The sequence below is a fragment of the Lynx canadensis genome, chromosome D1 (genome assembly GCF_007474595.2).
Source record: "Lynx canadensis isolate LIC74 chromosome D1, mLynCan4.pri.v2, whole genome shotgun sequence".
Taxonomy (NCBI): Eukaryota; Metazoa; Chordata; class Mammalia; order Carnivora; family Felidae; genus Lynx; species Lynx canadensis.
Window position 1 is genome coordinate 13,347,062 of NC_044312.2, and position 25,752 is coordinate 13,372,813.

Here is a 25,752-nt window from a genome sequence, read left to right on the forward strand (position 1 = left end):
ACATATACAGGATTCTGCAAGTTGCATTTCTTCAATTTCCTGATATATATCTTGAAAATCTTCTCCTGTCAGCAGACCTAGATCTACATCACTCTTTTTAATGGCTACAAAGTATTTATTATATGCACAGACCATAATTTATGTCACCAGTCTCTCAGAGATAGACTTTTGGGTTGTTTCCAATTTTTTTGCTATTAAAAACAATGCAGCAGTTACATCCCTTCTGTGTATATGTTTAAAGTATTTCTGTAAGCTGAATTCTATAAAACAGGCTTTTGTGTGGGGTCATAGAATAAACTAAGCTTTTTTTTTTTTTCAATTATCCACTTAACTTTAATTCATACTACCAACAATCTTCAAGGTAGCAGTTGCTGTAATTGCTTAATTATTTTGATTTTCATCTTTAATACTTTTTTTGAAAATAATTTATTCTACTCAAAATTAATTGCATAGGTATTAAATCAAAAGGTATGCTTTAACACATGCCTGATCACTTATTGGAAAATATGCATTGTCTGGGTGCCTGAGTGGCTCAGTTGGTTGAGTGTCCGAGACTCGTGATTTAGGCTCAGGTGATGATCCCAGAGCCCTGGGATCGAGCCCCCGGGGCCCATGTTCAGCGTGGAGCCTACTTACTAAGATTCTCTCTCTCCCTCTGCCCCTCTTCACACTTGCACTCTCTCTCTCTTTAAAATAAAAATTAAAAACAAAGAATATATGCATTGTCCATACTCTGCCTAAAAATATTCCAGTTTTGAGAAATTTCATGTATCCCAAAAATCATTCAGAAACTCTTAAATCCCACATTAGAACCTGGAAGTTCTTGGACTCAAACAGATTCACTGTAACCACAGGGTTCTGTTAGTCTTCCAAAAGAAGGAAAAAAAATGCAAGGATCCCCATCACACATGCAGCTTTGAAATCCAACCCCCAAAACCTACAAAACTGTCACTCCTAAATGAGTGCATAAGAAGCTCAAATACAAGAAGTCATGACATTCAGAGTCTGATTTCCAGTAAATCACCCAGGACACATTTCATGGCAAACAAAATACTTGCTGAGAAATACAGTTGCCAAGGCAACCATCACTGACCTTTTATGTTTTATTTATCAATAGTATTGCTGAATTATTCCCATTCTTGAAAACAAAGGGGAAAAATGCATTATAAACAATGATAATTAATTAAGGGTCCCCGGCTCCACAATAAATCACTCCTGCCAAATCTGTGTTTACCCAACAGACGTGCTGTTATCACTTTCGAGTTCTTGTCTAGCCTAAGGATGGAGACGGCAGGTCCCAAAAAGGCATTCACAAGGTACTGATATTAAACTTGATATTCTACATGGAAAGAACAGGAGAGTCAGTTCTCAGCAGACATGTGGACACATAAGGGAATTCTGTGCTATATCACAACGCCTGGCACTTAGTAGGTACTTACTCTCAAAATATGGACTAAATGAAATTTAGAGTGAATACATGCAGGACTGAATACATCACCTATCTTTCAAATTAGTTTAAAAGACTAGAAATCCAAGCATTTCACCATTTAGGATCTGCCTTTTTAGAAGCCCCAAATATTCTCATCAACCAAATAGCATCTCCATTTAGAAAAGGAAAAACAAAAAACAAAAAACAAAAAAAACCCTATTTTTTTAGCATCCTAGCATATGGTCATACCTGCCTGAACCTGACAGAAAGAAGGGAAAGAAAGCCGGCAGAAAAAGAAAATAGTATAGAATTCCTAGTGTCCAAAATAGGATATTAAGAGCATTTATAATGAACTGGATTTATTCATAATCCTTTATCAAGGAGGCAGCAGGGTACAGAAAAGAGAGCCCTGGGCTGCAAGTCAGAGGCCTGGAGCTTGGTCCTGGCCATGGATTTATTGAGTACATCACTTCAATTTTCTGAGCCTCAGTTTCCTCGTTTACAAGATAAGAAGGTTAGTCTGTGTGACCTCTCAAGTCCCTTTAGCTCTAAATGTCCGTGACATACTCACCTGCCTTCCCTCTAAAAGGGAGAAAGATATCAAGGACACCTCAGTGGCAAAGCATCTACCTTGGAAAGAGGAGCACTCAGCCCCGAGCAAGGCCAGTGGGCAACCAAGAGGACTGCGGTCACCTTGGCCGAGGCATTTCAACCACCCCCCCCCCATCTCCGTCCACCCTTGGCAGGCACAGCCTGGGCCGCAGCTTTCCCAGGGAGATGCTCCCACACACCATCTAACTTACACCCACCCTTGCTCCCATTCCTCGATCTCAGAAGAAAACGTGGTCTCTTCTCCCTCCCCGCAACAAGCAAATGCCTACTCCTGGCCTTCATCATGGCGCCTGCTTCCTCAACCATCAACTCTTGCTTCTTTATCGTCTGTCTCCCTCGGCATTAACTCTTCTTCTTGATATATATAAATATTTTCAAGTCTCTCTATTTTAAATATATATATCTTTTTAATCCCCCTCAATCCTACATCTCCTTATTTCCACTTCCTTCTGCCTTGCCCTACCTTCACCAGCTAAGTCTCTTAAAACACTTGTCGGGACTCCTGCCTCCGAGCCTGCACTCCCCACGGCTCACTCCACCCACTGCCATCTGGTTTCCACTCACCACTGCACTGGGCTCCCCTGCAAATGCCTAAGTGCTAGGTCCGTGAATGGCCTCCTTTATCTAATCTTACGTCCCTCTAGCTTTTGACAGTGCTTCTCCTCCTTTTCTTAGAAGGCTCTTCTCTCTTGGATGCCAAGACAAAGCCTTCCTGGTTTTCCTCAAAAGCTGACAGTTCCTTCTTCGTTCCTTTCACTGATTCATCTTCTGCCTTCCTGTAACTGTCGACGTTCCCTGAAGTTCTGTCCTTAGCCCCTCTCCTCCCTGTTCCCAGTGTATATAGGTTCTTCTTAGGAGAGCTTGTCCGTGACCATGGCTCCAAATGAATGCCAGAGAGCTCAGCCAGACATCTGCACACGGGTATGCCACAGACCGCTCCAAAGCTGAGCAGTTGACCTTCACCCCAGCACTGCCTGGGAGTCTCAACTCCCTGGCTTGGTTAGTGGGCTTATCAACACTTAGATGACCCAGCCAGAACTTGATCATTAACCTAGATTCCTCCTTCTCAGTCCCACATTCAGTCACGAAATTCTATCCGCATCAATATATCCTGAAGCGTACTTCCTCCCAAACTGCTTAGCAAGTCCCTGATTCGAGGCCCTTATAAACCTCAGCTTTCAGCTTCTTCCACGGCGGCTCCTTCCTAACCGTCTCCTCTCTGTAACCCCCTGCCACTGCACTCCACACCCAGCCTATCTCATCCTCACCACCCCACCTCTCCCTCCACCTACTCCAGGCAACTCACCCTGGGATAAAGCCCAAACTCCTCACTACCAAGTTGGTCCTCCTCCTTCCGACTCCCACGTACCTTCTCCAGCTGCTCCCTCAAGGGTTTTTTCCCCAAGCCATGCCAAGCTATCCCCAGAATTCCCCATGCTTTTTATGCTTCTGTACCTGTCCGTATATTACCTCTCTACCTGGACAAACTCCTAATACCATCTCCATGGCTCTCTCGTACCTATCTTTCAGACCCATCTCAAGGGCCCCTGAAAGTCTTTTCTGACTCCAAGTCTCCGTACTGCATTAGGCACTCTTCTATGCTTTCTGTAGCATTCCCAAACTATGTCTGTTGTTGGTCTTAGCATACAGCATTGTTATTTTTATGGTATCCTGCATCTGAATCTAAAATAGAAGTCCCTGCAGGGAAGAGACACTACACAATTCATCTTTGTAAATCGAGCACTTATCACAGAGTCTAGCACAGAGTAGGTCACACACACACAACACACACACACACACACACACACACACACACACAGATACGCATGCAATGTTTACTCAAAAGATATTAAAAAACCAAGGACAAAATTTATAGTCATATTAATTTTAATCTTGGATAAATACGCCCTGACAAGGTTCTCTATATTCACTGTGGCACAGAGAGTCTTCCTGAGTTGAGTACCAGGGCAATTTCATTTGCCACTAGAAGTAGAGGGAGGAAGACCTTACGACCTTGGTTTCTCTTATAAAGTGATCATTTTATAAGAAACATTTGCTAGGCACCAGACATCACAGACTCTTCCAAAGGGCTCTTTCGAGGAGTTTACAGTCCTATAGAATCTACAGAATATATTTCAAGAAGTCTGTAGTGAGGTGCTGGTTTAAGGGCATTCCTGGGCATCAATATCCTTTTAAAATGTAGTAAAACAAATAGGACCACACATGAAAATTTTGTTTTCAAATGGAATGGTCATTCCTCATGTTAAGTTTTGAAAGTTAACTCAAATGTCCTTCTGCTTCTTCTCAGTTTTGTTAGTTATTAAGCTTCAAATCACTGTCATTGGGCAAGCGGTGAACATGCAATAATTATTTCACATTTTTCTTTCCCCTTCTCTATCATCTTTAAATCCACAATATCTCCATCCAACTGATGTCAGTAAATCCAGTCTGTCCCAACTTTTCTCTCAAACTCTTAGAACTGTTTGAATGAGGTGTTGAGCAGCTGTCAGTTATGGATTTGAAAATAAAAAAGAGCCTGAAAATTGTACGTTCAGTATAAAAAGATTAGGTGAAGCAATTCAGAATGTTTAAGAACTTTAAATCAAGTTAAAAGCAGTTACTATGGCCAGACCTCATGAAGCTCCGCTTAAGAGTCGCATTAACCTGGCAGTCAAAACTATTTAAAATGAATAATGTTTTTTTCACATTTCACTCATTTTCAGCATCCAAAAAAAAAAAAAAGAAAAAAGAAAAAGAAAAAAAAAGATAACAGTGTGAATTGGCATACAGCAATACAGTCATGTAAGAGTAACCTTCAAGATTTAGAGTCCTAAGGACAAAGATAGAGCTATTAATCTGTGGACCAGATGAGCTCTACCCCTCTGAGGACAAAAGGGATAATTCCTCAAATAAAGAAAGGACAATTAGCATATTCCAGAAGCTTTCAGACATGAACAGCAAGAGAAAAGTCGAGAAAAAATGTGCACTTTGGATGCCCACAATAGCTGAGTCCAAGACTCAATACGAACCTGTTGACTTTGGGGTGAATGTCAATGTCTTACAATGCCCCTTCTAATGCCCTCTCTTACCACTATGGGTGAGCATAAGAATTCAGCTTTCTAATTCTGAGTCTAGAGCCCTGCTGTCCAAAATGGTAGCTACTACTCACAGGAGGCTATTTCGATTTGAATTAATTCAAATGAAATATGGTTAAAAACCCAGCTCTTCAGGTGCAGTAGCCACATTTCAGTGCTCAAGAGTCACACGTGGCATCCGGCTACACTGGACAGCGCAACAGACGATATTTTCATCGTCCCAGAAAGTTCTATCGAGCAGCACTGGAGAGCATGGCTAGAGAAAAGATCTTCAGATGCTAAACTAGCCAGCCCCAGTCTCAGAGCTCCCCGGCTAAACTACAGGTAGGACAAGAGGAGTCATCTCCTCGAGGTAATATGCAAAAAACTTCCACAAGGATGGATCTTTCACGCAGAAGAGTTCAGGCACTACAGACCACAACTCAGCAGGCTGCCATATTAGGCCGGAGCTACACTCTCTCTACTCAACTGCAAATCAAAATGCTCCCACACATCAATTTAATTTGTGACCCCCTGCTGGCTAATATGTGCTAAGGAACCACGCACGGTCTTTCTGGACTTTACACAGCGTGTTGAAAACGAGGGTGGCAAACATTAATCTACCTAAAGAAAAGGAGCTGCCGTTAAGCTGACCTAGATTCTTCCTGCCATCCTGGAAGTGCTCCCTGTGCTGCACTAGGATTTGTTTTTGTTGTCTGGGTCTGATTGTTAAAGAAGCACACTTCCAGAAAAACAGCATCTCTCTAGCCCTCCCTGCTCCCGCCTGCCAAAGCTGTCACTCACTACGTGAAATGCAAGGACAGTTGTGAAGTTCATTAATTTGCTCTTTATTCAACACCACAACCTCAAGAATCTTAATTAAACATTTTAAGTAATATGGACAGGCTGAACAGGCTCTCCACGGTTGCCTATACCGTGATTAAAGGCACAATTTGCCGTACTACAAATTGTACACTGAGAACTGAACTCACTGTAGTACATTCTAGTCCAAAACATGGAACCTGGTTCCAGTGTGGCCACATCCTAGCTGTGTGACTGGCTAAGTTATTACCTAATTTCATTCTTATGTAACCTCCTCCCCAGAGCTCATTCCCTTCCAATGAACCTTCCCTCTCCCCTGTTCATGATCTTCAGCTATTTAGGTAACAGACTTCCATCTCACATCAACCCTGCCTATCTCACACCTACAATATTCTCCTGTCCTCTGACTAGTCTTTCCCGGGGTTCATCACACTTCCTTATCCTGTCCCCAAAAAACACACCTTCTTATTAAGGTTCTGCCTCTAGGATCTGCCATTTGCTCATCTCCGGAACCTCACTCACCGTCAGGCAAACATCAGTACTGCAATATGGGTGTGTCACCTAAGTAAGTGCATCAACGCACAATGTAGAACGTCAGTTACCAACTCTTTACAGATGACTTTCAAATCTGTATCTCTAGCTCTGCTCTCAATTTCTCTTCTAAACTCGAGGATCACATTTCAAACTACCAAGTATTTCCATGTTCTTTTAGTAGCTCAAGTTTAATATATCCCCAGACCAAGCTCACTGTCTTCCCTCATTAAACCCATCATATGACATTTTTATTTCTGTGTATTGGAATAGCTGTTCCCTTAAGCTACTCAAGTTCGAAATCAAAGCACATCTTCACTTCTAGTTTTTATTTTCTCTCACCCCCATTTCTAGTCAGCCATCGAATCCAGTCAATTCCACCTCCGTTCCTCCTTGACTGCCCTAGTTCAAGTTTTCATTAAGTCTTACTTGAACTATTACACCACTAAGTGAGCTCTCATTTCTTTTTTTTTAATGTTTGTTTATTTATATCTGAGAGGGAGGGAGAGAGAGAGAGAGAGAGAGAAAATGAGCAAGGGAGGGGCAGAAAGAAAGGGAGACAGAGGACCCAAAGCACATGTGTGGCTCTCAAGCCATGAGATTGTGACCTGAGCCGAAGTTGGATGCTTAACCGAATGAGCCACCCAGGCACACCACCTCCCCACCTCTCATTTCCAATCTAAGCACAGACCATTGCCAGATTCACATTCCTAGAGCATCAATTTGATGTTACTTCACTCCCCAAAAACTCTTCAACAGTTCCAAATGACCCCCTGAATTAAATCTAAATTTGCCATTCAAAGTTCTTCCACAATCTATCACCAGCTCTCTTTCCTTAATCCCACCTCACACTCCGTTTTAGCTTTCCTACCTGTAAACCTTGATTCACGTGATTCTCCCTCAAGCCGGAATCTCCTTTCCTCTCACCTCTTTTGTCCCCAAGTTTTCAGCACTTGGTTTCAGAACTGCACTCCAACCCCTGCCAGCTCCCTCCATTATGTACCCCGATGGAAAGACAGAGAGGACGAGAGGACGGGGGTCTGAAATCTCAGGTCCTTATCCAGTTCTCTGCTGTGGCCACCCTCACACCTTCTGGGGCCCCACAAAGACTAGGAAGAGAGGAAAGAAGAGACAACCGAGCATTCCTTGTTAATGCCCATGGCTTCGGCCCCACCCCTGATGGGCTCTCCAGTCAACTGGGTGTCATTCTCTCCAGCCTTGTTTTGAACCAAAAGGACTCATTCTGTTTAGGCTAGTGGTCTCCAAATCTTTTTCGAAAAGCACCATTTCAAAGAGAATCCTTTGGCGATCCAAAGTATAAATGTGGAACTTCTCTCACTGAAATGGTAGAGTGCTTTGGGAGCTAGCACCAGGTAAGTATTATGAAATGAATCAGCTCTGATCACTTATTCCATTATAAGGAGATTATATATTCATTTTTTTTTTTAAGTCTATCCTTTTCTTTCTCCTTTAGTTCACGAAAAGTTCAGGTCACAATCTTCAAGGTGATGACCTCATTTAAAAAAAAAATCCTAAAACCTTGAAAAATATTCTATTAAAGCAGAACTCTGTATGTGCTCACCTTATGAAACAGGGATAAAAAGATATAATCATGGGTAAATTAATATGAAAATGGGAGATCAATTTTGGTTAAAAAAGAGGTGAAGGGAAATTCTACTACTACTTTAGCCTGAAATTCTAACTTTCTAGGCCTGATTCATACAACAGCATGAATGGAATGGAACGCTTGAGGAATAACATTTCAAGAGGAAAAGAAAACTGAACGGGATAGTTATTTAAAGAATCATCAACTTGTTTTCATGCAAATGACCAGAATAATGAAATAAGCAATCCTGCCAACAGGACCTAGAAGCAATTGCTTTTAAATAGAGGATGCTTGAAGCATTAACCACCTAATTCTAGAAGAAATTGATTAACTAATCTCTTCTTTTTCGTGAGTTAATACCAATCATATACTATACGTTAACGCACCGACAAAATTTGTATTTCAAAGATATAATTTTTCTTGAATATTGTTATCAAATCATTCACTTGACACTAGGTCATGCTGATAAAGATATATTTACCAAGATTAATGGTGGAAAGGAAGGGTTTAATGACTGCAACTTGAAGGATTCCTTAAGAAGGCAATCCCTGAAAAGATGTCTACCCAAAAAGGGGGGGGGGGGGGGGGAAGAATGTCACATGCTAGAAATCAAGGCAGATAGGTGATCCCGGTCGAAACCTCAACTAATTGCAATGGTCCACCCACAATGCCTCAGAAATGCCAGCCGTGTAACCTGAGACAACACAGAGCTATACAGCTACAAGGGGAGCATCGATAAAATGCTATGATTCTCCATAACTCAAAGCATTTAAAGCACCAAACACAGACTAGGCTGGATGCCTGCCTCAGGCGGGGAGAAAAGAAGTCTAAATGAATGGATGTGAATATGAAGGAACACTTTAGAAATAGGCCATAAAAAACAAGTTATGATGGGTCCTCCGCCCCCTCCCAGGACTGTCAGGAAGTTAGAGTTATTGAACAGACATCACTTATGACACTGAGAAAAAAGGCTGGCTACCCCCTCCCACTAAAAACGCCTTTACAAGGTCACAGATAGATCAGTGTCATAAATGCATTTAAAAAATATTACAGCAATAAACTCTGGTTAGAGTGGGTTCCACCTCTATGTTCACAGGAAAGAACAAACTCCAAACTTCTCTTAAATTAAAAGGTGATGTTAGCACACTCTCTCCTCCTCGGCCTGCATATGAAATCTCTCCCATCTTCCATGTGAGGCCCACAGGAAACCTTTCTGTTTAAAACTAGATCTATCATAGGCAAATACGCTTAATTTTGCCACACGTTAGCACCAACGACAGAGCCACGCCAACAGTGGAAGCATCTTCAAAAGACAGACGGCCTCACCCAACCCATTTTCTGTGAAACCTAGCAACAAGCCATTTCTCACGTTTGATCCGACTACTGAGATCTATTTTTTGATCCTGGAGCCACTGACTCCACATATATCTTTATTACTGTACAAGAAAAACTGTTGCCCTGAGGTTTAAATTTCCCTAAGTTCACCATGCCTCTCCTGAGAATATATCTCACTTTTAAGACAAGACTCTCATGAAAACTAAGGCGAGGAGAAGCAGAAGGCCTCAGAGGTAAGTTCCTTGGTTTGTGGCCTCAACTATAAAGTGACAGTATGGCAGCACAATGACTCAAAGTCCAGCCATCCCCGGACTGTGAAGTGATTCAATAAATGGAAAGAGGTTCTCTTATCTGGACTGGTAGTCTATCTAAACCTCTCCAACAATTGCCCAACAACCAGGTATGAACAAACACACTAGAAGTCAGTCCTTCAGGCTATGAAAAAGTCAGGCATGTTGATAGCTCTTCATCCTTATGAGAGAACAAACAACTTGTAAGAATTCTCCTTCTCAAAGCTGATAGTAAGGTAACCACTAAACTACATTCGTTAACCCAAAGGCCTAGTGCAAATTATATACTCCAGCTACCAGTATCCATAACACAGGAGGAAAGATAAGCTGTATATATATTGGAAATCACATAGTAGAGGAAGAAAAAAAGTACATGAACAAAAAACCTGTGGAGTGATCATCTTTATACTGGTCTCCAAGACTGAATATCATATTCTCTGTTCACATTTATGCTGAAAGAGCTAGAAATGGTTTAACAGACCATGCATACCTAATTTCCAACCCATTCACAGCCTCAACAAATGTTTATTGAGCACATAGTACATACAGGTAAGGCATTGTGCTCCATGCTGTTGAGGATGTGAAGATGAATAAGAAGTAGTCCCTCCTACGGAAGTACAGAAAAACACATACCCCCGGGCACATGTCAACTTATAATAAGGTAGGAGGTGTTCAATGTCACGGCATGGCTAGAGAAGTTGTAAAGGAAGCTGAAAAAAAAAATTACATTCAGGCTGGAAATCGCGTAAGATTTGAAAAGAAACACTGGATTGGATCTTCGTGCTGACACGGAAGCCCAGAGAGTGGAACATTTCTGTTGGTGGAAACCAATGGACAAATACAAAATGCACAGGTGTATGTAGAGAGAGAATTCAGGGCAATTCTAGAAACACGTTTAACAGGAAGGAAGAAGCTAAGTCAGATAAAGCCCTTTAGGGAAGGGCTGAAGAAGGACACACAGAAAAGGCACATAATCCACCTGAAAGGTCGCAGTTAAGTTTCCTTGAGGAATTGGTGCTCGAAGTGGCTCTCAACAGCCATGTCAGAATCAGCCATATAGACAAGAGTGTTTCGGTAGACGGCGGAAGATATAAAAAAGGGAAAGGCCTGACAGCATGGCACATCCGGGACACGTTTACTTCGCTAAAGTAAACAACATGGGGGTAGCACCTTGAGCAAGACCTAGCGAGACGAACGCAGTGAGTGAGGCTGACACAAAATGAGCTGGAGAGAAAGACAGAAAGTGAAGAAAGGCACTGTAGGCCAGGCTGTAAGAGCATCAGCTTTATCGTCAAGGTGCCAAGAAGACATTTAAAGCATGATTTTAAGCATGAAAGTGATCATCTAAGGTGTGTTTTACCAAGATCTGCCTCAACACCAGTGTTAGGGATGCACTACAAGGGACGAGACTAGAGGTAAATGGGCCAATTAAGGGGCTCTTCCATCAGCGTATAACTACTTCCTCATCTGTAAAACAAGGATGAGGGTAAAGTCAGACACTGGTGGTGAAATAGAGGGCATGCAAGAGAGAAGCAAGACTTGGTAACTTACAGACAGGCAGGGGACAGCAAAGGAGGGACTACTCTAAGAGGTCTTCCAGATTTATTTAACCCATTGGGTAGACGGCGGTACCCTGCATCAAGACAGGGAATACAGGACAGAGGGAGGTTCGAGGAGGAAAGAAGCTGAGCTCAGTGTTAGACATCTTGAATTAAAAAAAAAAAAAATAGTTAAGTGTTCAAAAGTACAGGTTTTGAAGACACAACTGGTTCTGCCACTTTATTACTTAAGCCTCTTGGACAAGGGACCTATCATCCTCTCTGCTCCTCATCTGTAAAATGCGGCAAGAGACAGAACTACTCCTAGGGTGGAAACACCAAATGAATGACAGCTTCTGTTTGTCACTAATATTTTTTGAGCTAAGTATCTGTGGACTGAGACGTCCAGTAGGCAGTTTTAGAACATGGGCTGAGGTTTCGGTGCGAAAGGCTATGAACTTTACAGTACGTATGCCACAACTGGAAAAACAAAACAAGACAAAACAGGGTGGGAAGAAGGAGAGGGCATCGAGGCTTGAGATACAGATTTGCCAATTTACTGGATGAAAAGAAGAGTCAAGAAAGACTGATGAGAAGCCAGGTTATTAAACATCACAGACACGCACTGCATTATAGGGAAAGGGGCAGTCCCTATTTTCCTGCAAGTAATCTGGTGAATTAAATGAAAAAACAGGTACAGAATTCTCCCAACGACCCAAGAAGAACTATTACCCTGGAAGGATGAAATGGAAGAGACATGAAAATAAGGTTAAAAAAAAACAAAAAAAGGCTTCTAAGTAACATAAAGCCAAATGGCGGGAAATCATCAAAATAAACATGAGAGCCGAGGATTTTCCTAATAAGGAAAAAGGGTATAGGCAGATGTTAACAAAGACTGTGGAAAAGTATTTTTAAAAGACAACTCTACCTATTATTTTTGCAAAAGGAAAACCTGGAAGGATCTATGAAAAAAGAATGAAATTGGCTCTTACGGGAAGGTAAGTGGGAATGGGCCAGAAAACACACGCAAGGGAGTAAGGCTTACACAGTTTTGATTTTTGAGCCATGTTAATGATTCACATGTTCAAAATATATCATTCAATCAACGGGTTTAGAAAAAAAAAAAACCCTGAAATTGAATATAAACAGAAACAAATGACCCTAAGTATATATTTATAGATCTAACTGATCACACATGCACACGCGCGCGCGCACAGACACACACACACACACACACACACACACACAGAAGGAACTAATTTGTGACCTTGTAGATACAGTACTTTGTCTATCCTCTGTGGGATTTATATTAAAGGCAAAAAGAATGGCAAATATTATTGAACTTTATTTGGTAGGTTCGTTGTCTACCAGTGGTCTTGACAGAGTCATTTCAAAACTTTTTTGTATTAATTCTAAGACATTGGCATGGCTGGGAACCAAGGTTCTCACCACGGGAAAAGAAAGATACAAATAAGGAACAGGACAAGGAGAAAAAGAACATTGGGTTACTATACTCGAATTGATATAGACAAATAGATAATGTGTGTGTGTGTGTGTATATATATATATATATAGTATAAAGTTATAAATAAGTATATACTTATTGTGGAATATACTTATATTTATTCAATATAAATTAATATAAATAAAATATACTTAATATAAATAAATGTTTTTAATATTATTTAAATTATTAAATGTATATTATAATAGATAATAAATGTATTATTTATTTTTACATACTATATATGCTATTTTACAAACTATTTTATATACTATAAAAATATACACATATATATCCTAGTTCTATCCACTGAAGCGTGAAGTCAAGAGAAACTAGCCCACCGCCTTGGAACTGAAATACCACTCCTCTGCTAAAAGGAGCCAAGACTTCTTGGAGAAATAGCTGATTCCAGGTCTAGGGCAGGGAAAATACAACATGAGCTTAGACATTTTCTTACAACATAAAATTAAAAAAGCACTTAAAAATTAAAGGAGATATATCAAAAGGAAACAGCCAGACTGAGGGGGTTCCCACCCGCCAAATGTGATGGTAATGAAATATACTACACTGAATTTTCTTTTTTAAATCTGAGTCCACTGTGATTTTCAAAAAAGAGGAGAGGAGGGGGAACGGTAAGTTCTTCTTTAAACAAGAATGCTTCTACTTGATACAGAGAAATGACAGAATTAGAAAAATTACCATTTTGTAACCACCAACGTGATATTTGATTCAGACAAGGTTTATCACTTCTGCCAAAACCACTAAGTGAAGTATTGTTCGAGATTTTCAGGATTTTCAGTCTCAAAATATCCCCCAAATTACTTACTACCAAGGGATAAAAATGGAGAAATCTCTAAGTCCACCTAAACTAAGTAACTAAATTGCTATCATCAACCAAGGGATCAAACTTACCATCACCACATATAGGACAAACTGAGGCAGGGCTATAAGAACGTGTCACCATCAGCTATGCAGTGTTCTTGACTATGACTATTATCTGAATCAGACAATGAGGAAATGATCCATCTGTGGAACTGTGAGACATTCTACAAAACATCAGCTCTAGAATGAACAAAATATCAATGCCATCAGAGACACACACACCCACCCTCAACTCCTTAAAAAAAAAAACCCTAAAAAGGTGGAAGGCAAAAGATGCCTTAGATTCTAAAGACAAAGAAACACATATGTAGACTATCAATGGAACAAATGGGGAAATTTGAATATAGACTAGGTATTACATAGTATTACGGAATCAGTGTAAAATTCCTTGAGCTTAATAAGGCACTGAAGCTACATAGGAAAATGCCTTTATTCTCGGGAGTTGGAGCTCTGTGCTTAAGTATCAGTTCAGAAAAAAACAGGAAAGAGATAGGTGAGTATGCACAATTCAGAGAGCTAGGTAAAGCAAACAGACAAAATGTTAACACTTGATGAATCTAGGTAAGGGGTTTACAAGCATTCATGATACTTTCCTTTTAACTTTCCTGTGGTTTTAACATTTTTCCAAAATGAAAGTTAAGAAAAAATAAACTACAACCCTCTGGAAGACAGGGACCAGCATACTCAACTATAAATGTGCCTAACACAATGCTTGGTATAAAAGCAGGTAACTCAGGCCACCTGGGTGGTTCAGTCAGTTAAGCATCCGACTTCGGCTCAGGTCATGATCTTGGGGTTTGTGAGTTCAAGCCCCACGACGGGCTCTGTGCTGACAGCTGGGAGCCCGGAGCCTGCTTCGGATTCTGTGTCTCCCTCTCTCCCTGTCTCTCCCCTGCTTGTGTTCTCTCTCTCACACAAATAAATAAACATTTAAAAACAAATTTTAATAAACAAATAAAAGCAGATACTTATTTTAAAAATAATGTTTAAATTCCCATTTTTCTACCAAATGCCTTATGGGTTAGTTACAGAAAATACCAAGTTATTGATTTAAATGTAGAATATAAAATATAAGAGGCTGAGTAAAATTAAAAATTCCTGTCTGTGTTTAAAAGCCCCAAAATTTGAGGGGCTCCTGTATGGTTCAGTCAGTTAAGCGTCCGACTCTTAATTCCCGCTCAGATCATGATCCCAGAGTTGTGGGATTGAGCCCTGCATCAGGCTGAGTGTAGCACCTGCTTAAGATTCTCTCTCTCTCTCTCTCTCTCTGTCTCTGTCTCTGTCTCTCTCTCCCTCGCTCCCTCCCTCTGCCCCCCTTCCCCTGGGTGCTCTCTCTTGTGTGCGCGCCTGCACATGCACGCAAATTAAAAAAAATTTTTTTTTGAGATTATAATCGCTGCCAGTTTCTCCAAGGAGACTGGATGATTCCATTTACTTCCAAAGAACGCTCAGCTCCAGATGGGACCTTGCTGCCACTTCGTTCTTCAGTTTCACCTTAAAGAGAGTTGAGTACATCCTGAATCAATTCTTTCAGCCTGGTATTTTTCAGTATTGCCAAACACGTAAGGGATTTACAGTAGTAGCCATAGCCAGACATAACCCCCAGCCCCTATCCGTGAGTAGTGACTGTTTTAATAAAAACCAGACATGGGGGCGCCTGGGTGGCTGAGTTGGTTAAGCGTCCAACTCTTGGTTTCAGCTCAGGTCACGATCTCACCATTCACAGGTTCCAGCCCTGAGTCGGACTCTGTGCTGTCAGCGTGGAGCCTGCTTGGGATTCTCTCTCTTTCCCTCCCTCCGCACCTCTCCTGCTCGCTCATTCTCTCAAAATAAGTAAATATTTCTTTAAAAAGTCATATGTATAAAATACGTCTTTCTCAGGTGCATTCATATACAGGTTATTTTATTTTTTAACACCCTATAAACTAGGCTGCTTTTGCTGTTTTTCACTCACGACTAAAGCACTAGGTTTTAGTATTCTGTAACCTAAACTGGGTACACCGTTTGCCAATCTGGCCCAGAGATGGGAGAGATTTGCTTCAGAAAAGGAAAAAAAGCAGCGACTAACATTCATGTGATTACTAACAAAACTAAAAGAAAGCAGACAGAGGTCTCTTCACAATGATGTGTGCTCACGAGATACGCACAAGGAAAAGTGAAGTTCAGTGTCATTTAAGCTAATCTGTACTTGAACCTTTTAAGAGATAAAACCATTTGAGCGGTAATTTAGTACTAAATTAACTTGGGGTTTTTTTTCTTCCTATCTATGAAGTTTTCATTGTTTAAGGAAAGGTTTCTGTAAGAGGAATGAAGCCATGCTCCTTTGCTATTCAGAAAAGTGAATCAAGCTGGTGACTTCTAGGCTGGGTAGCTTGGCTTATCACAGGCATATTCAGCAAAGAGCCAAACACAGAGCACATTTGGACATACAACCTTTTCCCAACACTATCCGCAAACACTCCATAATAAACAAGTGTTTTCATATCACGGAACTATCATGGTATAGAACCTTCTACCAGCAAGCTCTGAACGCTGCAAAGGAAGGATGCCAGACAAGGAAAAAAAATAAGGGAAAAACAGTGGCAGATAATATTACCAGATAAAGGCTTTGAAAAAAATCCTTAAGATAATGAGATTAGGGGCACCTGACTGGCTCATTCAGTTGAGCATGCGACTCTTGATTTCAGCTCAGGTCACGACCCCAGGGTTGGGGGATCGAGCCCCACATTAGGTTCCATGCTGAGAGTGGAGCCTGCCTGGGATTCTCTTTCTCTCTCCTTCTGCCCCCTCCCCGGTTTATGCATGCTCCCTCTGTCTCTCTCCCTCTCTCTCTCTCTCTAAAAAATAAGATATAATAGAAATGTTTTTAAATATAATATATAATGAGATTAGCAGTTAGACTGAAAAACAAAGGTTTCATTTTTTTTCTTAAGCGAGTGACAGCGTACAGGTCTATGTGATCAACTAAAATGCGACCATTCTGATGCTAGAGATGACAGAGCTTAGATAGGCAGGACTGCCCCCAAAGTCAAAGCTATTTAAAAGGCCCGGGTTTTAGCACACTGTCCTTCTGGCTCCCCAGGTAGGTACTTCTTAGTAACCAGACATTGTGAACATGAGCACCAAACACTCTTCTAAGGTGGTATATCTCTTGGATCATCTTCAGAGGGGTACATTTCATTGATGCCAAGTGCACTGCTCCCTGGCACTCTGACCCTTCTGAAGTCTTCCCACTCCTAAAGACTGGACTTTTTGTCTGAAAGTCTTACTTTGCCAGCGTGTAATTTGTTAGGTCAATTACACCATTTTCGTGCTGTTAGTAAGTGCCCATATTCGAACGTGAATCACCAAACCGGCTCAATGCACCGTCAGCACACCGTTGTTTAAAATTGTCGCTCAGATAATGGCCAAAGTATCTGCACACTTCAGCTTACGGTAGAGAAACGTACTCACATATATACCTACAAAGCAGAAAAAGAAAGGACTGTGTCGGGGTACAGATAAGCACATGTTAGTTAAACCAGAAGCTGCGAAGGGAAGACGTTTATAAGCAAGGGAGGCGAGGAGAATCAGCAGAGCCCATACCTGTAAACCAAAACAGTTGAGTGAAAAGCAGGTAAGAGCGCAGTTTCATGCAAAGACAACTAGCTGACGGCTGGTAGCAAAACCACACTTTCTTCCTTGGTTCAACAGAGAAGCACCTGTCTTCCAGTCCCATCAGGAAAGGGCTAGAAAAGTAACAAGAAATGAGGACAATTAGAGGAGGACTGAGAAAGCAGTTAAGGAAGGAACAAGAAAGAGAAAGACAGAACAAGGTGGATTGTGAATCCGACGTGAGAAGCAAGAATTTGAGATTAGGTTTTCTGGAAGGGCAGTGTCATGACCATGTCCAGAAAAGAATCACAACACGGGTAGGTGGACTGATGTCCTGACTGGCAGAGGCTAGAGTCAGGGGAATTGTCTGGGAAGCTTCTGCTAATAAAACATGGTTTAGAGAGGACGTGGAGGCTTCCGGAGAAAGAATGTCGTGGAGAAACAATCAGCCCCATTTTATTTCAGTCCAAGAGTGAAAACCAAGGAGGAGGGGAGAGAAAAAAAAAAAAAAAGACTCCAAATTTCAGGGCCCTGGAGACCAGGACAGCTGTGGTGTCATTTGCAATAATGGACACTTTGAGAAAAGGTGATACCTACGACAGGAAAGATGAAAGGTTCCTCTTCTGACATGGTAACTTCTACGTTCGTCCCAGCCAAGTGGCGAGCGGTACGATACAGACAATGGGAGAGATGGGGCGGGTGAACCCTTTTTAGGCAGATTCCTCCCTGCCCCCCTCCAGGGACCTCACAACTTAATTCCAATTTGACACTGCGGTCCAGGACTGGATGGCTGGAGAGCGAGCGCCTACCTTACCAAGGAAGACTGCCAAGGGCAAGATACTTATTCTAGGCATTTTTAAAAGCCCATGTCACTGGTATACCATCTTCAAACACCAAGTAGTATTTAAATATATATCACGGCGCTTTCATTTCAAGACTATTTAACATTTCTGAAATATGTAGATCAAAATGTTGGGTCAAATGACTATATTCCAGCAAGATATCTACTAAGAGAACAAATTTTCCCCACCCACCCCACATCTCTCTTAAGATAATCACCCCATTCAAGACACCTGTCAGTCATAGCAGACTTTTCTTAGTGCTGCTTCCTCTCAACCTTGCCGCCAAGGTGCTCTTTTGAGTAATAATAAAGGCCACATGTCACTTTTGCCGGGCATGTATATAAATACCTCCAGCTCCCTTTCTTCTAACCCTAGTTCAAGGCCAACTGCACCAAAGCTTTTGAGAACCAGCACTGGAAGAGCTTCAAAGAGAAACTGCCCATTAACCACAACAGCAGCTGCTGGCTAGAGCCTGCAATTTAAATCTCTGAAAAAGAAACTGTGGCTTCTGAAATTTAAACAAGGAGGTGCCACTTGTAATTACAAACATTCCAGTGGGTCCCTTCCTTCATTGATGGTTTCCAAACAAAGGCTTTTTATTCAATTTTGGTGGCGCTCCCCAATCCGCGAATGTAGGCATTCCTTTGAGCTTTTCTTGTGCGGTGGCCAACTCAGAAGAGGGGCGCGGGAGGCGGGTTTCACCTGGCCAGGAATGCTCAGACCCCTCAAAACCATCTCATGTGTAATTACTTGTTTGGCTGGAAACCAAAAAACCAAATGCTTCAGATTTATAGTCCACATTAAATACATTTGAGCAAGAACCTCTTAACACGCACACACGCCCTCACATTTCACGAACCTTGGAAAATGGAACCAACCTATTTTCCCCTAAACCAAAGAAGTTCATAAATTAACACTAAAGCGTTCCAACAGTTGTAGCTGAAATTACGAAATTCCTATTTTAAATCAACGGGGCAAACATTGAGAAGGACAAATAGTAACCTTTTCTCTCCTACCCCCATCCTGCAAAAACAAGGTACTTACAGCTTGCTGTCTGCGTTTCCCACACCAAAGAAGGCATTTTGTGATCACTTTGGTTACAGAACACAGGCTGAAATTAGCAACTAGCCAGTTCAAGATGAGAAAAGACATTTTTTTTTCTTTTAAGTCATATATTCACAAAATGCAAAGGCATTTCTACCACGGAGGCATTTAAAGATAAATACATGAATGAGGTATCTCACAGCCATCAAACTAAAATAGCCCTGCCTACAGAAGTCCTCGGATGGAGAGTATTCATTATGAGAACAACTGGAAATGGCCAATCTCTCCATGGGTGCTTTCCATAGCCTGCCACAGTCGAGAGATTAGCTACAATTACGGCATATTTACACAACAGTATTTACACAACAATAAAACTCATCTTATCCGATCCAAACAAAACCTTGCTCAAAATAAACCAAACCACACGAAAAGGTCTCCTTGCAGACAGTAATCTGCGCTCTGGCTTCTCTTGTTTCTGCCTCAGCTTTTCCCACTAGTATAAGCCTTCCCTCTACCTTGGCAAAGCACGGGCAGGGCCAAAATTCTGTATACCAGTTGAGAAGCTGTACATTCAGTTCATGAGACTGTGATTATGAGAGGCGGGGAAAAGGTGACTGTATCTTAGGAGAATCTTTCTAAAGTAAATGATGGAAGAAATGATAGGATGTCCAAGATTTGTTTAAACGACTCTGGGGAGTGGAAGAAGAAGCGTACAGAGGATAGACTGACCACTGGTGGATAATTTACTGAACTGGGTGACTTCCACACGGGGTTAATTATGGCATTCTCTCTACTCTTGCATGTATTTGGAAATCTCCATAATAAAATGGAAAAATAAACAAAACATGAGCAACGTAAAAAAAAAAAAAGTCATCTTGCAAACACAGTTTTTTTTTGTTTTTTTTTTGTTTTTTGCTTTGCTTTAAAAAAAGTTGTCCTGGGGCGCCTGGGTGGCTCAGTCGGTTGAGCGTCCAACTTCAGCTCGGGTCATGATCTCACGGTTGGTGGGTTTGAGCCCTGTGTCGGGCTCTGTGCTGACAGCTCAGAGACTGGAGCCTGCTTCGGATTCTGTGTCTCCCTCTCTCTCTGCCCATCCCCCACTCACGCCCTGTCTCTCTCTGCATCTCAAAAATAAAGAAAACTAACAAAAAAAATTTTTTTTTAATTTAAAAAAAAATGTTAAAAAAAAGTCGTTCTCAGCTCTCTCTCTGCTTAAAAGAAAAGGGACAAATACCCGGTAAGAAAATCAAGCAGTGTTCTTGTTCTTGACTTAAGGATCCTTCCTTTTTTCCTTCGTTACATGGAACCAGTTCTACTGTTACTATTAATCCTTGAAAAGACAAATCAAGAGTTTAAAAATCAAAAGCTGCGGCTTCTGAAGCCCAGTTCTCACACATCTGACTTACTGCAGTGACACAAATCCAGGAGCTCTCCCCTATGAAGGTGCTTTGGACGACATTCATGTTGTAACTGCCAAATAAAGTCCACAGATTTCAGAATCATTTGTCAATACCAAAGACAACCTAACCAAGAACTGGTCCTTTTATCTCAGAGGTCACTCCTCTGATCCAGGGGTTTATTACCTAGAACAACAATTAATCTTGCTGTCTTCTCAATATAAACTAGCCTTAGCCAAGATACAGTTCTACCCATGATCCACATCCCTCACTGGGGTATCCCTGCTGGGAGGTGGAACAGAAGGTTTGCTGACTTGACACCAAGGGGCCTGCTCCCAGGGGGCCGGGCTGGGTAACTGACTTATCCTCAGTTCCACGGTCAGCAGGGTCCTTCTCTGTGGGCTTTGGCTGCCTCGCTGTAAAATTATGAGATTTCACCAGACGATTTTTAACATCCTTCCCTTTGCAAAAATTCCATGATTATAAGAATCTCTAGTTCCTCAACAGGTAATAAGAAAAAGCAGCTTTGGTGTTATGTTCCATTTTCTATTAAATACATGGCAAGGTGAACATGAATATTGTATCGGGTGAGTGTCTGTATACATGCATATATACGTAGACATGCGTGTATAGATATACATATCTGTATGAGTGCACATACACACTGACTGATACCATTAGGCGCTTATATGGGACTAATTGCTCCCAACTCAAAGCAGCAAATTTTCAATTCTGCAACAGATGTCGCTGTGTGATTTCTCCTTTCTGTGCTGGATTTTCAGTGAAAAATGCCCAGCGTAATGGTCAGTACTATTCTTCACAAGAAAGAGATACAGCATTTGAATCCTTAGGATTTATTTCTTATAAATTTTCTTCACATGCTGGTAAATTTCCATTCCAATGATACCATAGATTAGTTTGGCCCAATTTAAGAGATCTCCCCACACAAAAACAGGCCTTTTGTCAAACACACACACACACACACACACACACACGCATACACGCACACACACACACACACACCCATTTTTAAAATGTAAAAGCTAAGCGGCCAATTAGGTATTAAAATGTCACTTACAAAAACCCAGAGAATGAGACAGTTTATATTCACAGCAATATTATCCAGTTTTTAAAGCCTGAAAATCATTTAGCAATGCAGGCCAAGGAATTATAAAAATTCACGTAGGTACGAGGCGAAAATGTACCGGGTGCGGGCAAAAGCCACCAAAAACTCCAAGAGCACCATTAATGATATTGAAGACTGGGGATTTCAATGTTTACGGCATTTCTTTAAAAATAAATAGTCAAGACTAACATTAGAGTTTGCAAGATATCTTACCGATCTGACATTCTCTCTCAAACCACTTCCTGACACATGTCAAAAAAAAAGTGACACCTCTTTCCCTTCAACCAGTAAGTCCTCCAATGACCAGGAGTCTCAACAGGTAGCTAGCACAATCTTCTGCGGAAATTCAGAGCTGGGAAAAAGCATTTCAAAATCTCTCTTTTAGACCCGGGAACCTGTTACCTTCTGGGCTTTTAGAGGGAGTGGAGCAAGACGAGCAGTCAGGGAGTCCAGGCCCAACTCGGTAAGAATATGAAGTCAGGAAGTGAGGGAGGAAGCGAAAGTGTCCTGCTTGTAAGGCTTCTTCCCTGTCCCACTCCCCTTCACCAGGAGGGCCATTGGGGAAAACTGCATAAAGCATGTACAACATCCATATGAATAAAGCTCTTTGTTCCAGGGAACTGCCTGCTCTTTTATTCCCCCCTTTTTCCGTATTTGTTCATTTCAAAAGATTGCTCAATGGGCCTCTTGTTCCTCCAAAATGTCCCAGGCAAATAATGCAAGCTTGTCTCGTCACACAAGTCACTAAATGAAGCCTTGTGCGTCTCCAGTGACACACTGTAAATATAAAGTGGCATTAATGAGGGATATTTTATCAAAGCTATCACAGACAAGTGCAAGTCCCTCCTGTGGCTATTCAATTTGATGCAGGGAAAGGCAACAATAGCAGGGCGGCACTTCTGTAAAGTCCCCATCCCCGGTATACAAGCCCCAACAGGCCAGGACGAGCAAAACTCAGCCCCTGGGCTTCCGGCACCATCACAAACCTCCACCCATCAGCCATCCTCTCTAATGCTAAAAAAAGGTAAGAGGAGGGTAGTCAGCCACTGGTTCACTCGGGATGAGAAGCAGCAGCATGCATGCACCTAAAACGTAACAGGCGTGATTTACACTGAGGAGTGAGTTTCCACAACCCCATTTTAGCTGCATTTCATTAACATCCATTGACTCCAAACATCACAGGAGAGATGGGAGATCTTTTCCAGGGGATAGATGGATCCAGTTGCAGGGGAAGACAGAACCAGGATCGACTACTGCCCAATGGCCCCGGATAGCTCTCCCAGGGAGGATGTAAATGAAACACGCCTAATGAAGTTACAAGGCAACACCAACAGGTTTCTCTAACCTGACAGTGGTACCTGCAGGCCTCTGAGAAAGCTTAACGGGAGAGGACTAAGGAAGCAAGTCCCCAGTGCCCACCTAAAGTCTACTCTGGATGCCCAGGACCTGGGGGCTGGGCCAAGACCCCTTCCCAAACCCATCACCGAAAAAGGCGTAAGAGGAAAAGCAGATTGAAAGAAAGTCATCTCATCCCCTCACTACAAATCAAACCCAATTACTTTCTAATTTGAACACAATCTGATAACCAGCGTACAAACAGGGATGCACACAAGAGCAAGAAGCTGCTTCCATGGTAACTGGCAACAGAATTTTCTTGTAGCTTTGACATGCACGGTTGAGTTCCAGACCGCTCCTTTCGGAGTCTGCAGACATCCCTCGCTGGGAAGGCAACTTCTTACCGCGAGATAGTTACAAATATAGTACTGTCGCTACTACCCGGTACGGTCAATGAGCAGGCTGGGGACAGGAGGTATAATCTAATCCTACTCCGCTGCCGAGCGGCATTGCACGGCTCCCATTTTTAGTTAAATGGCAATATCCCCGACCAGCACTCCCCCCCCCCCTTTTTTTGCAGCCAATACAAGTCTATTGTTGCCTCTATTATGCGCCAGTTACCGAGCCTTTACTCACGCTCACGTTTAACTGACACTGGCGCTTTTTACAATGCAGCAGCACGAGGGATCTCTTTCAGGAACATTTTATTGAACCCATCCAGTCAGAGACATCGCCCGAAATGAAGTTGTAACCACACCGGCATAGGCTGAACCCAATTATCTCGTAACTCATAAATTAAGAATTCACAGAGGAAAAACACATAAACAACATCCGGAGACAAGCAGAGGCATGGAAGCAAAAATCCTCAGCTCTGGAACCGAGCAGCTGCCAGATTCCCACCCCTATACATCCCCGATAGGTTCCCCAAGCCCAGCGCCCTTGCGAGCCTGTTTCGGGGGAAAGCAACCAACCCGGCATCCCCCAAATGCAAAGCCAGCACCCCAGACATCCCCATTTCCTACAGCGTGTCTCCTGCGGTGTTTACGTAACTGTGTGTCCTCTAGCGTGTAAACAAAAGGCACAGCCCAAGCGGAGAGGCGCCCGGGAAAGGCACGGTGGCCCCAGCGCTGCGCCCGCCGCGGCCGGGGGCTCCGCAGGTGGGGGCTGAGCTCTCGGTGTCCTCCGCCACTTGTTGCTCGCGGGTCCTGCAGCTCCCAAGCTGCAAGGAGGGGCTTTGCAGGCGCGGAGCCCTGCTGCATCCCCTCCCGCACCCCAGCCCCCCGCCTCGGCCCCGTGCCTCTCGGTCCCGCTCCCAGCCCGGAGCCCGCAGCCCGCGACCGGGGGCGCGGGGACGCCGCGCGGCAGCCGAGCGCGGCGGTGGCGGGAAGGGGAGGCAGGGTGCAGCGCGGCCAGCCTTTCCGCTGGGGAAGAGCTCCGGCTCCCTTTTGTTAGCAAAAGCAAACACTGCCCTCTTCTTTCCCGACCGCGCCAACGCGCCCGGCACACGGGCAGTCACACATCGTGCTCCTGTCGAGTGCTCGGCGTCTTTGGGGAAGGCGCCGGGCGTGCAGAGCCGCCCCTGGGCAAATTCCCAAGACAGCTCCGCACGCAGGGGGCGCCCGGAGGCCCGCAGGGTGCCCGCCTGGCCGCAGAGGCCGCGAACCTCCCTCCACCACCCCAGGGCTGCCGAAAAGGACCGGCAGCATGGGAACCCGGCGTCCCCACTCGCGGCGGAGGACGCCGTGGCCCAGGCGGGCTGCGGGCTCCCGGCTCCTTCCCGCAGAGGCGGCGACAGCAACCTCCCCCCCGCCCTCGCTCCGCGGGGCCGGGCCTGAGGAACTTTCCCTGCCTGGAGCTGGGCCCGGGAGCCCCGCAGCCGGGCGGCGGGAGCGGGGGGAGGGGGGGCGGAGGGCAGCGATCTGGCTGGAGGGAGACACGAGGGGCGCGCGGTTCGGAGGACGGTGGAGAAAGGCAGAGCGCGGGGACAGCAGGAGCGACCAGACAAGTCTGGGGATGTCCTGTAGATCGGTGAGAAATCACGCCGGAGGCGGCTGCTAGTCAGCCATGGGGAGGTCTAGGGGATAGAGAATTAGGGGGCCCGCTGGAAAGGTGGGGGCGAATGGGCAGCTCTCGGACGGGAGGACCTGCAAGTTACGGGGACAACAACGAGTTTGGGAGGGTCCGGAAGGTTGGGGGGTACCTTCCATCCATCCCCTTCTCCCACATTCTCTAGCCCCCGGGCCCCCCATTCTCACTCCACTCCGCACCCCGCGCCAAGCCGGGGAGAAAAGGTGTGGGTGCAGCCATCCCTGAGGGCTCCAATTCCCACCCAGCTGGGCAAGGGAGAAGGGGATCACCGATCCCCTCTGCCCCTTCCATCTCAGCCCTGAGTTTCCTCTCCACACTCCCTCGGATTCGGATTTAGGAAGTGGGGGAAGGTTGTCATGGAAACGTTTCCCCCTTCCACGGCTATGGCTACTGGGGTGCCTTAGGAGATTTAGAGGGCCAACCGGCCGGTGCCCACACCTACCTGTGGGGATCAGTGCCGCGGCGGAGAGGAGCAACAGCAGAAGCCGGAGTCGGAGCCCGGGAGGCGCCGCCGCCGCCGCCACCGCCTCCACCGCCGCCGCACACTGGGATCCGCTCGGCAGCACAGCACTCGCCATGTCGGGCACCTGCCTCAGACTGGCGGCGGTGGCTTCCTCCGGAGCCCGAGCGGACAACTAATGAGATGCTAATGACATGCACCGGGGGCGGAGTCCGGACCGACCAATCACAGCGCCGCTAGCCC

At 43.8% G+C, this 25,752-nt stretch overlaps 1 protein-coding gene across 5 annotated transcripts in view; it reads right to left on the bottom strand.

Annotated features, from left to right (window-relative positions):
• The window catches only part of CADM1 (cell adhesion molecule 1), a 327,569-nt gene extending 301,942 nt beyond the window's left edge, over positions 1-25,627 (bottom strand). For all 5 annotated transcript variants that reach the window (XM_030331905.1, XM_030331904.1, XM_030331903.1 and 2 more), the window contains exon 1: positions 25,492-25,627. In XM_030331905.1, coding sequence (XP_030187765.1) covers positions 25,492-25,627 — 136 coding nt within the window. The remainder of the gene's footprint in view (positions 1-25,491) is intronic.
• Positions 25,628-25,752: the final 125 nt, after the last annotated feature.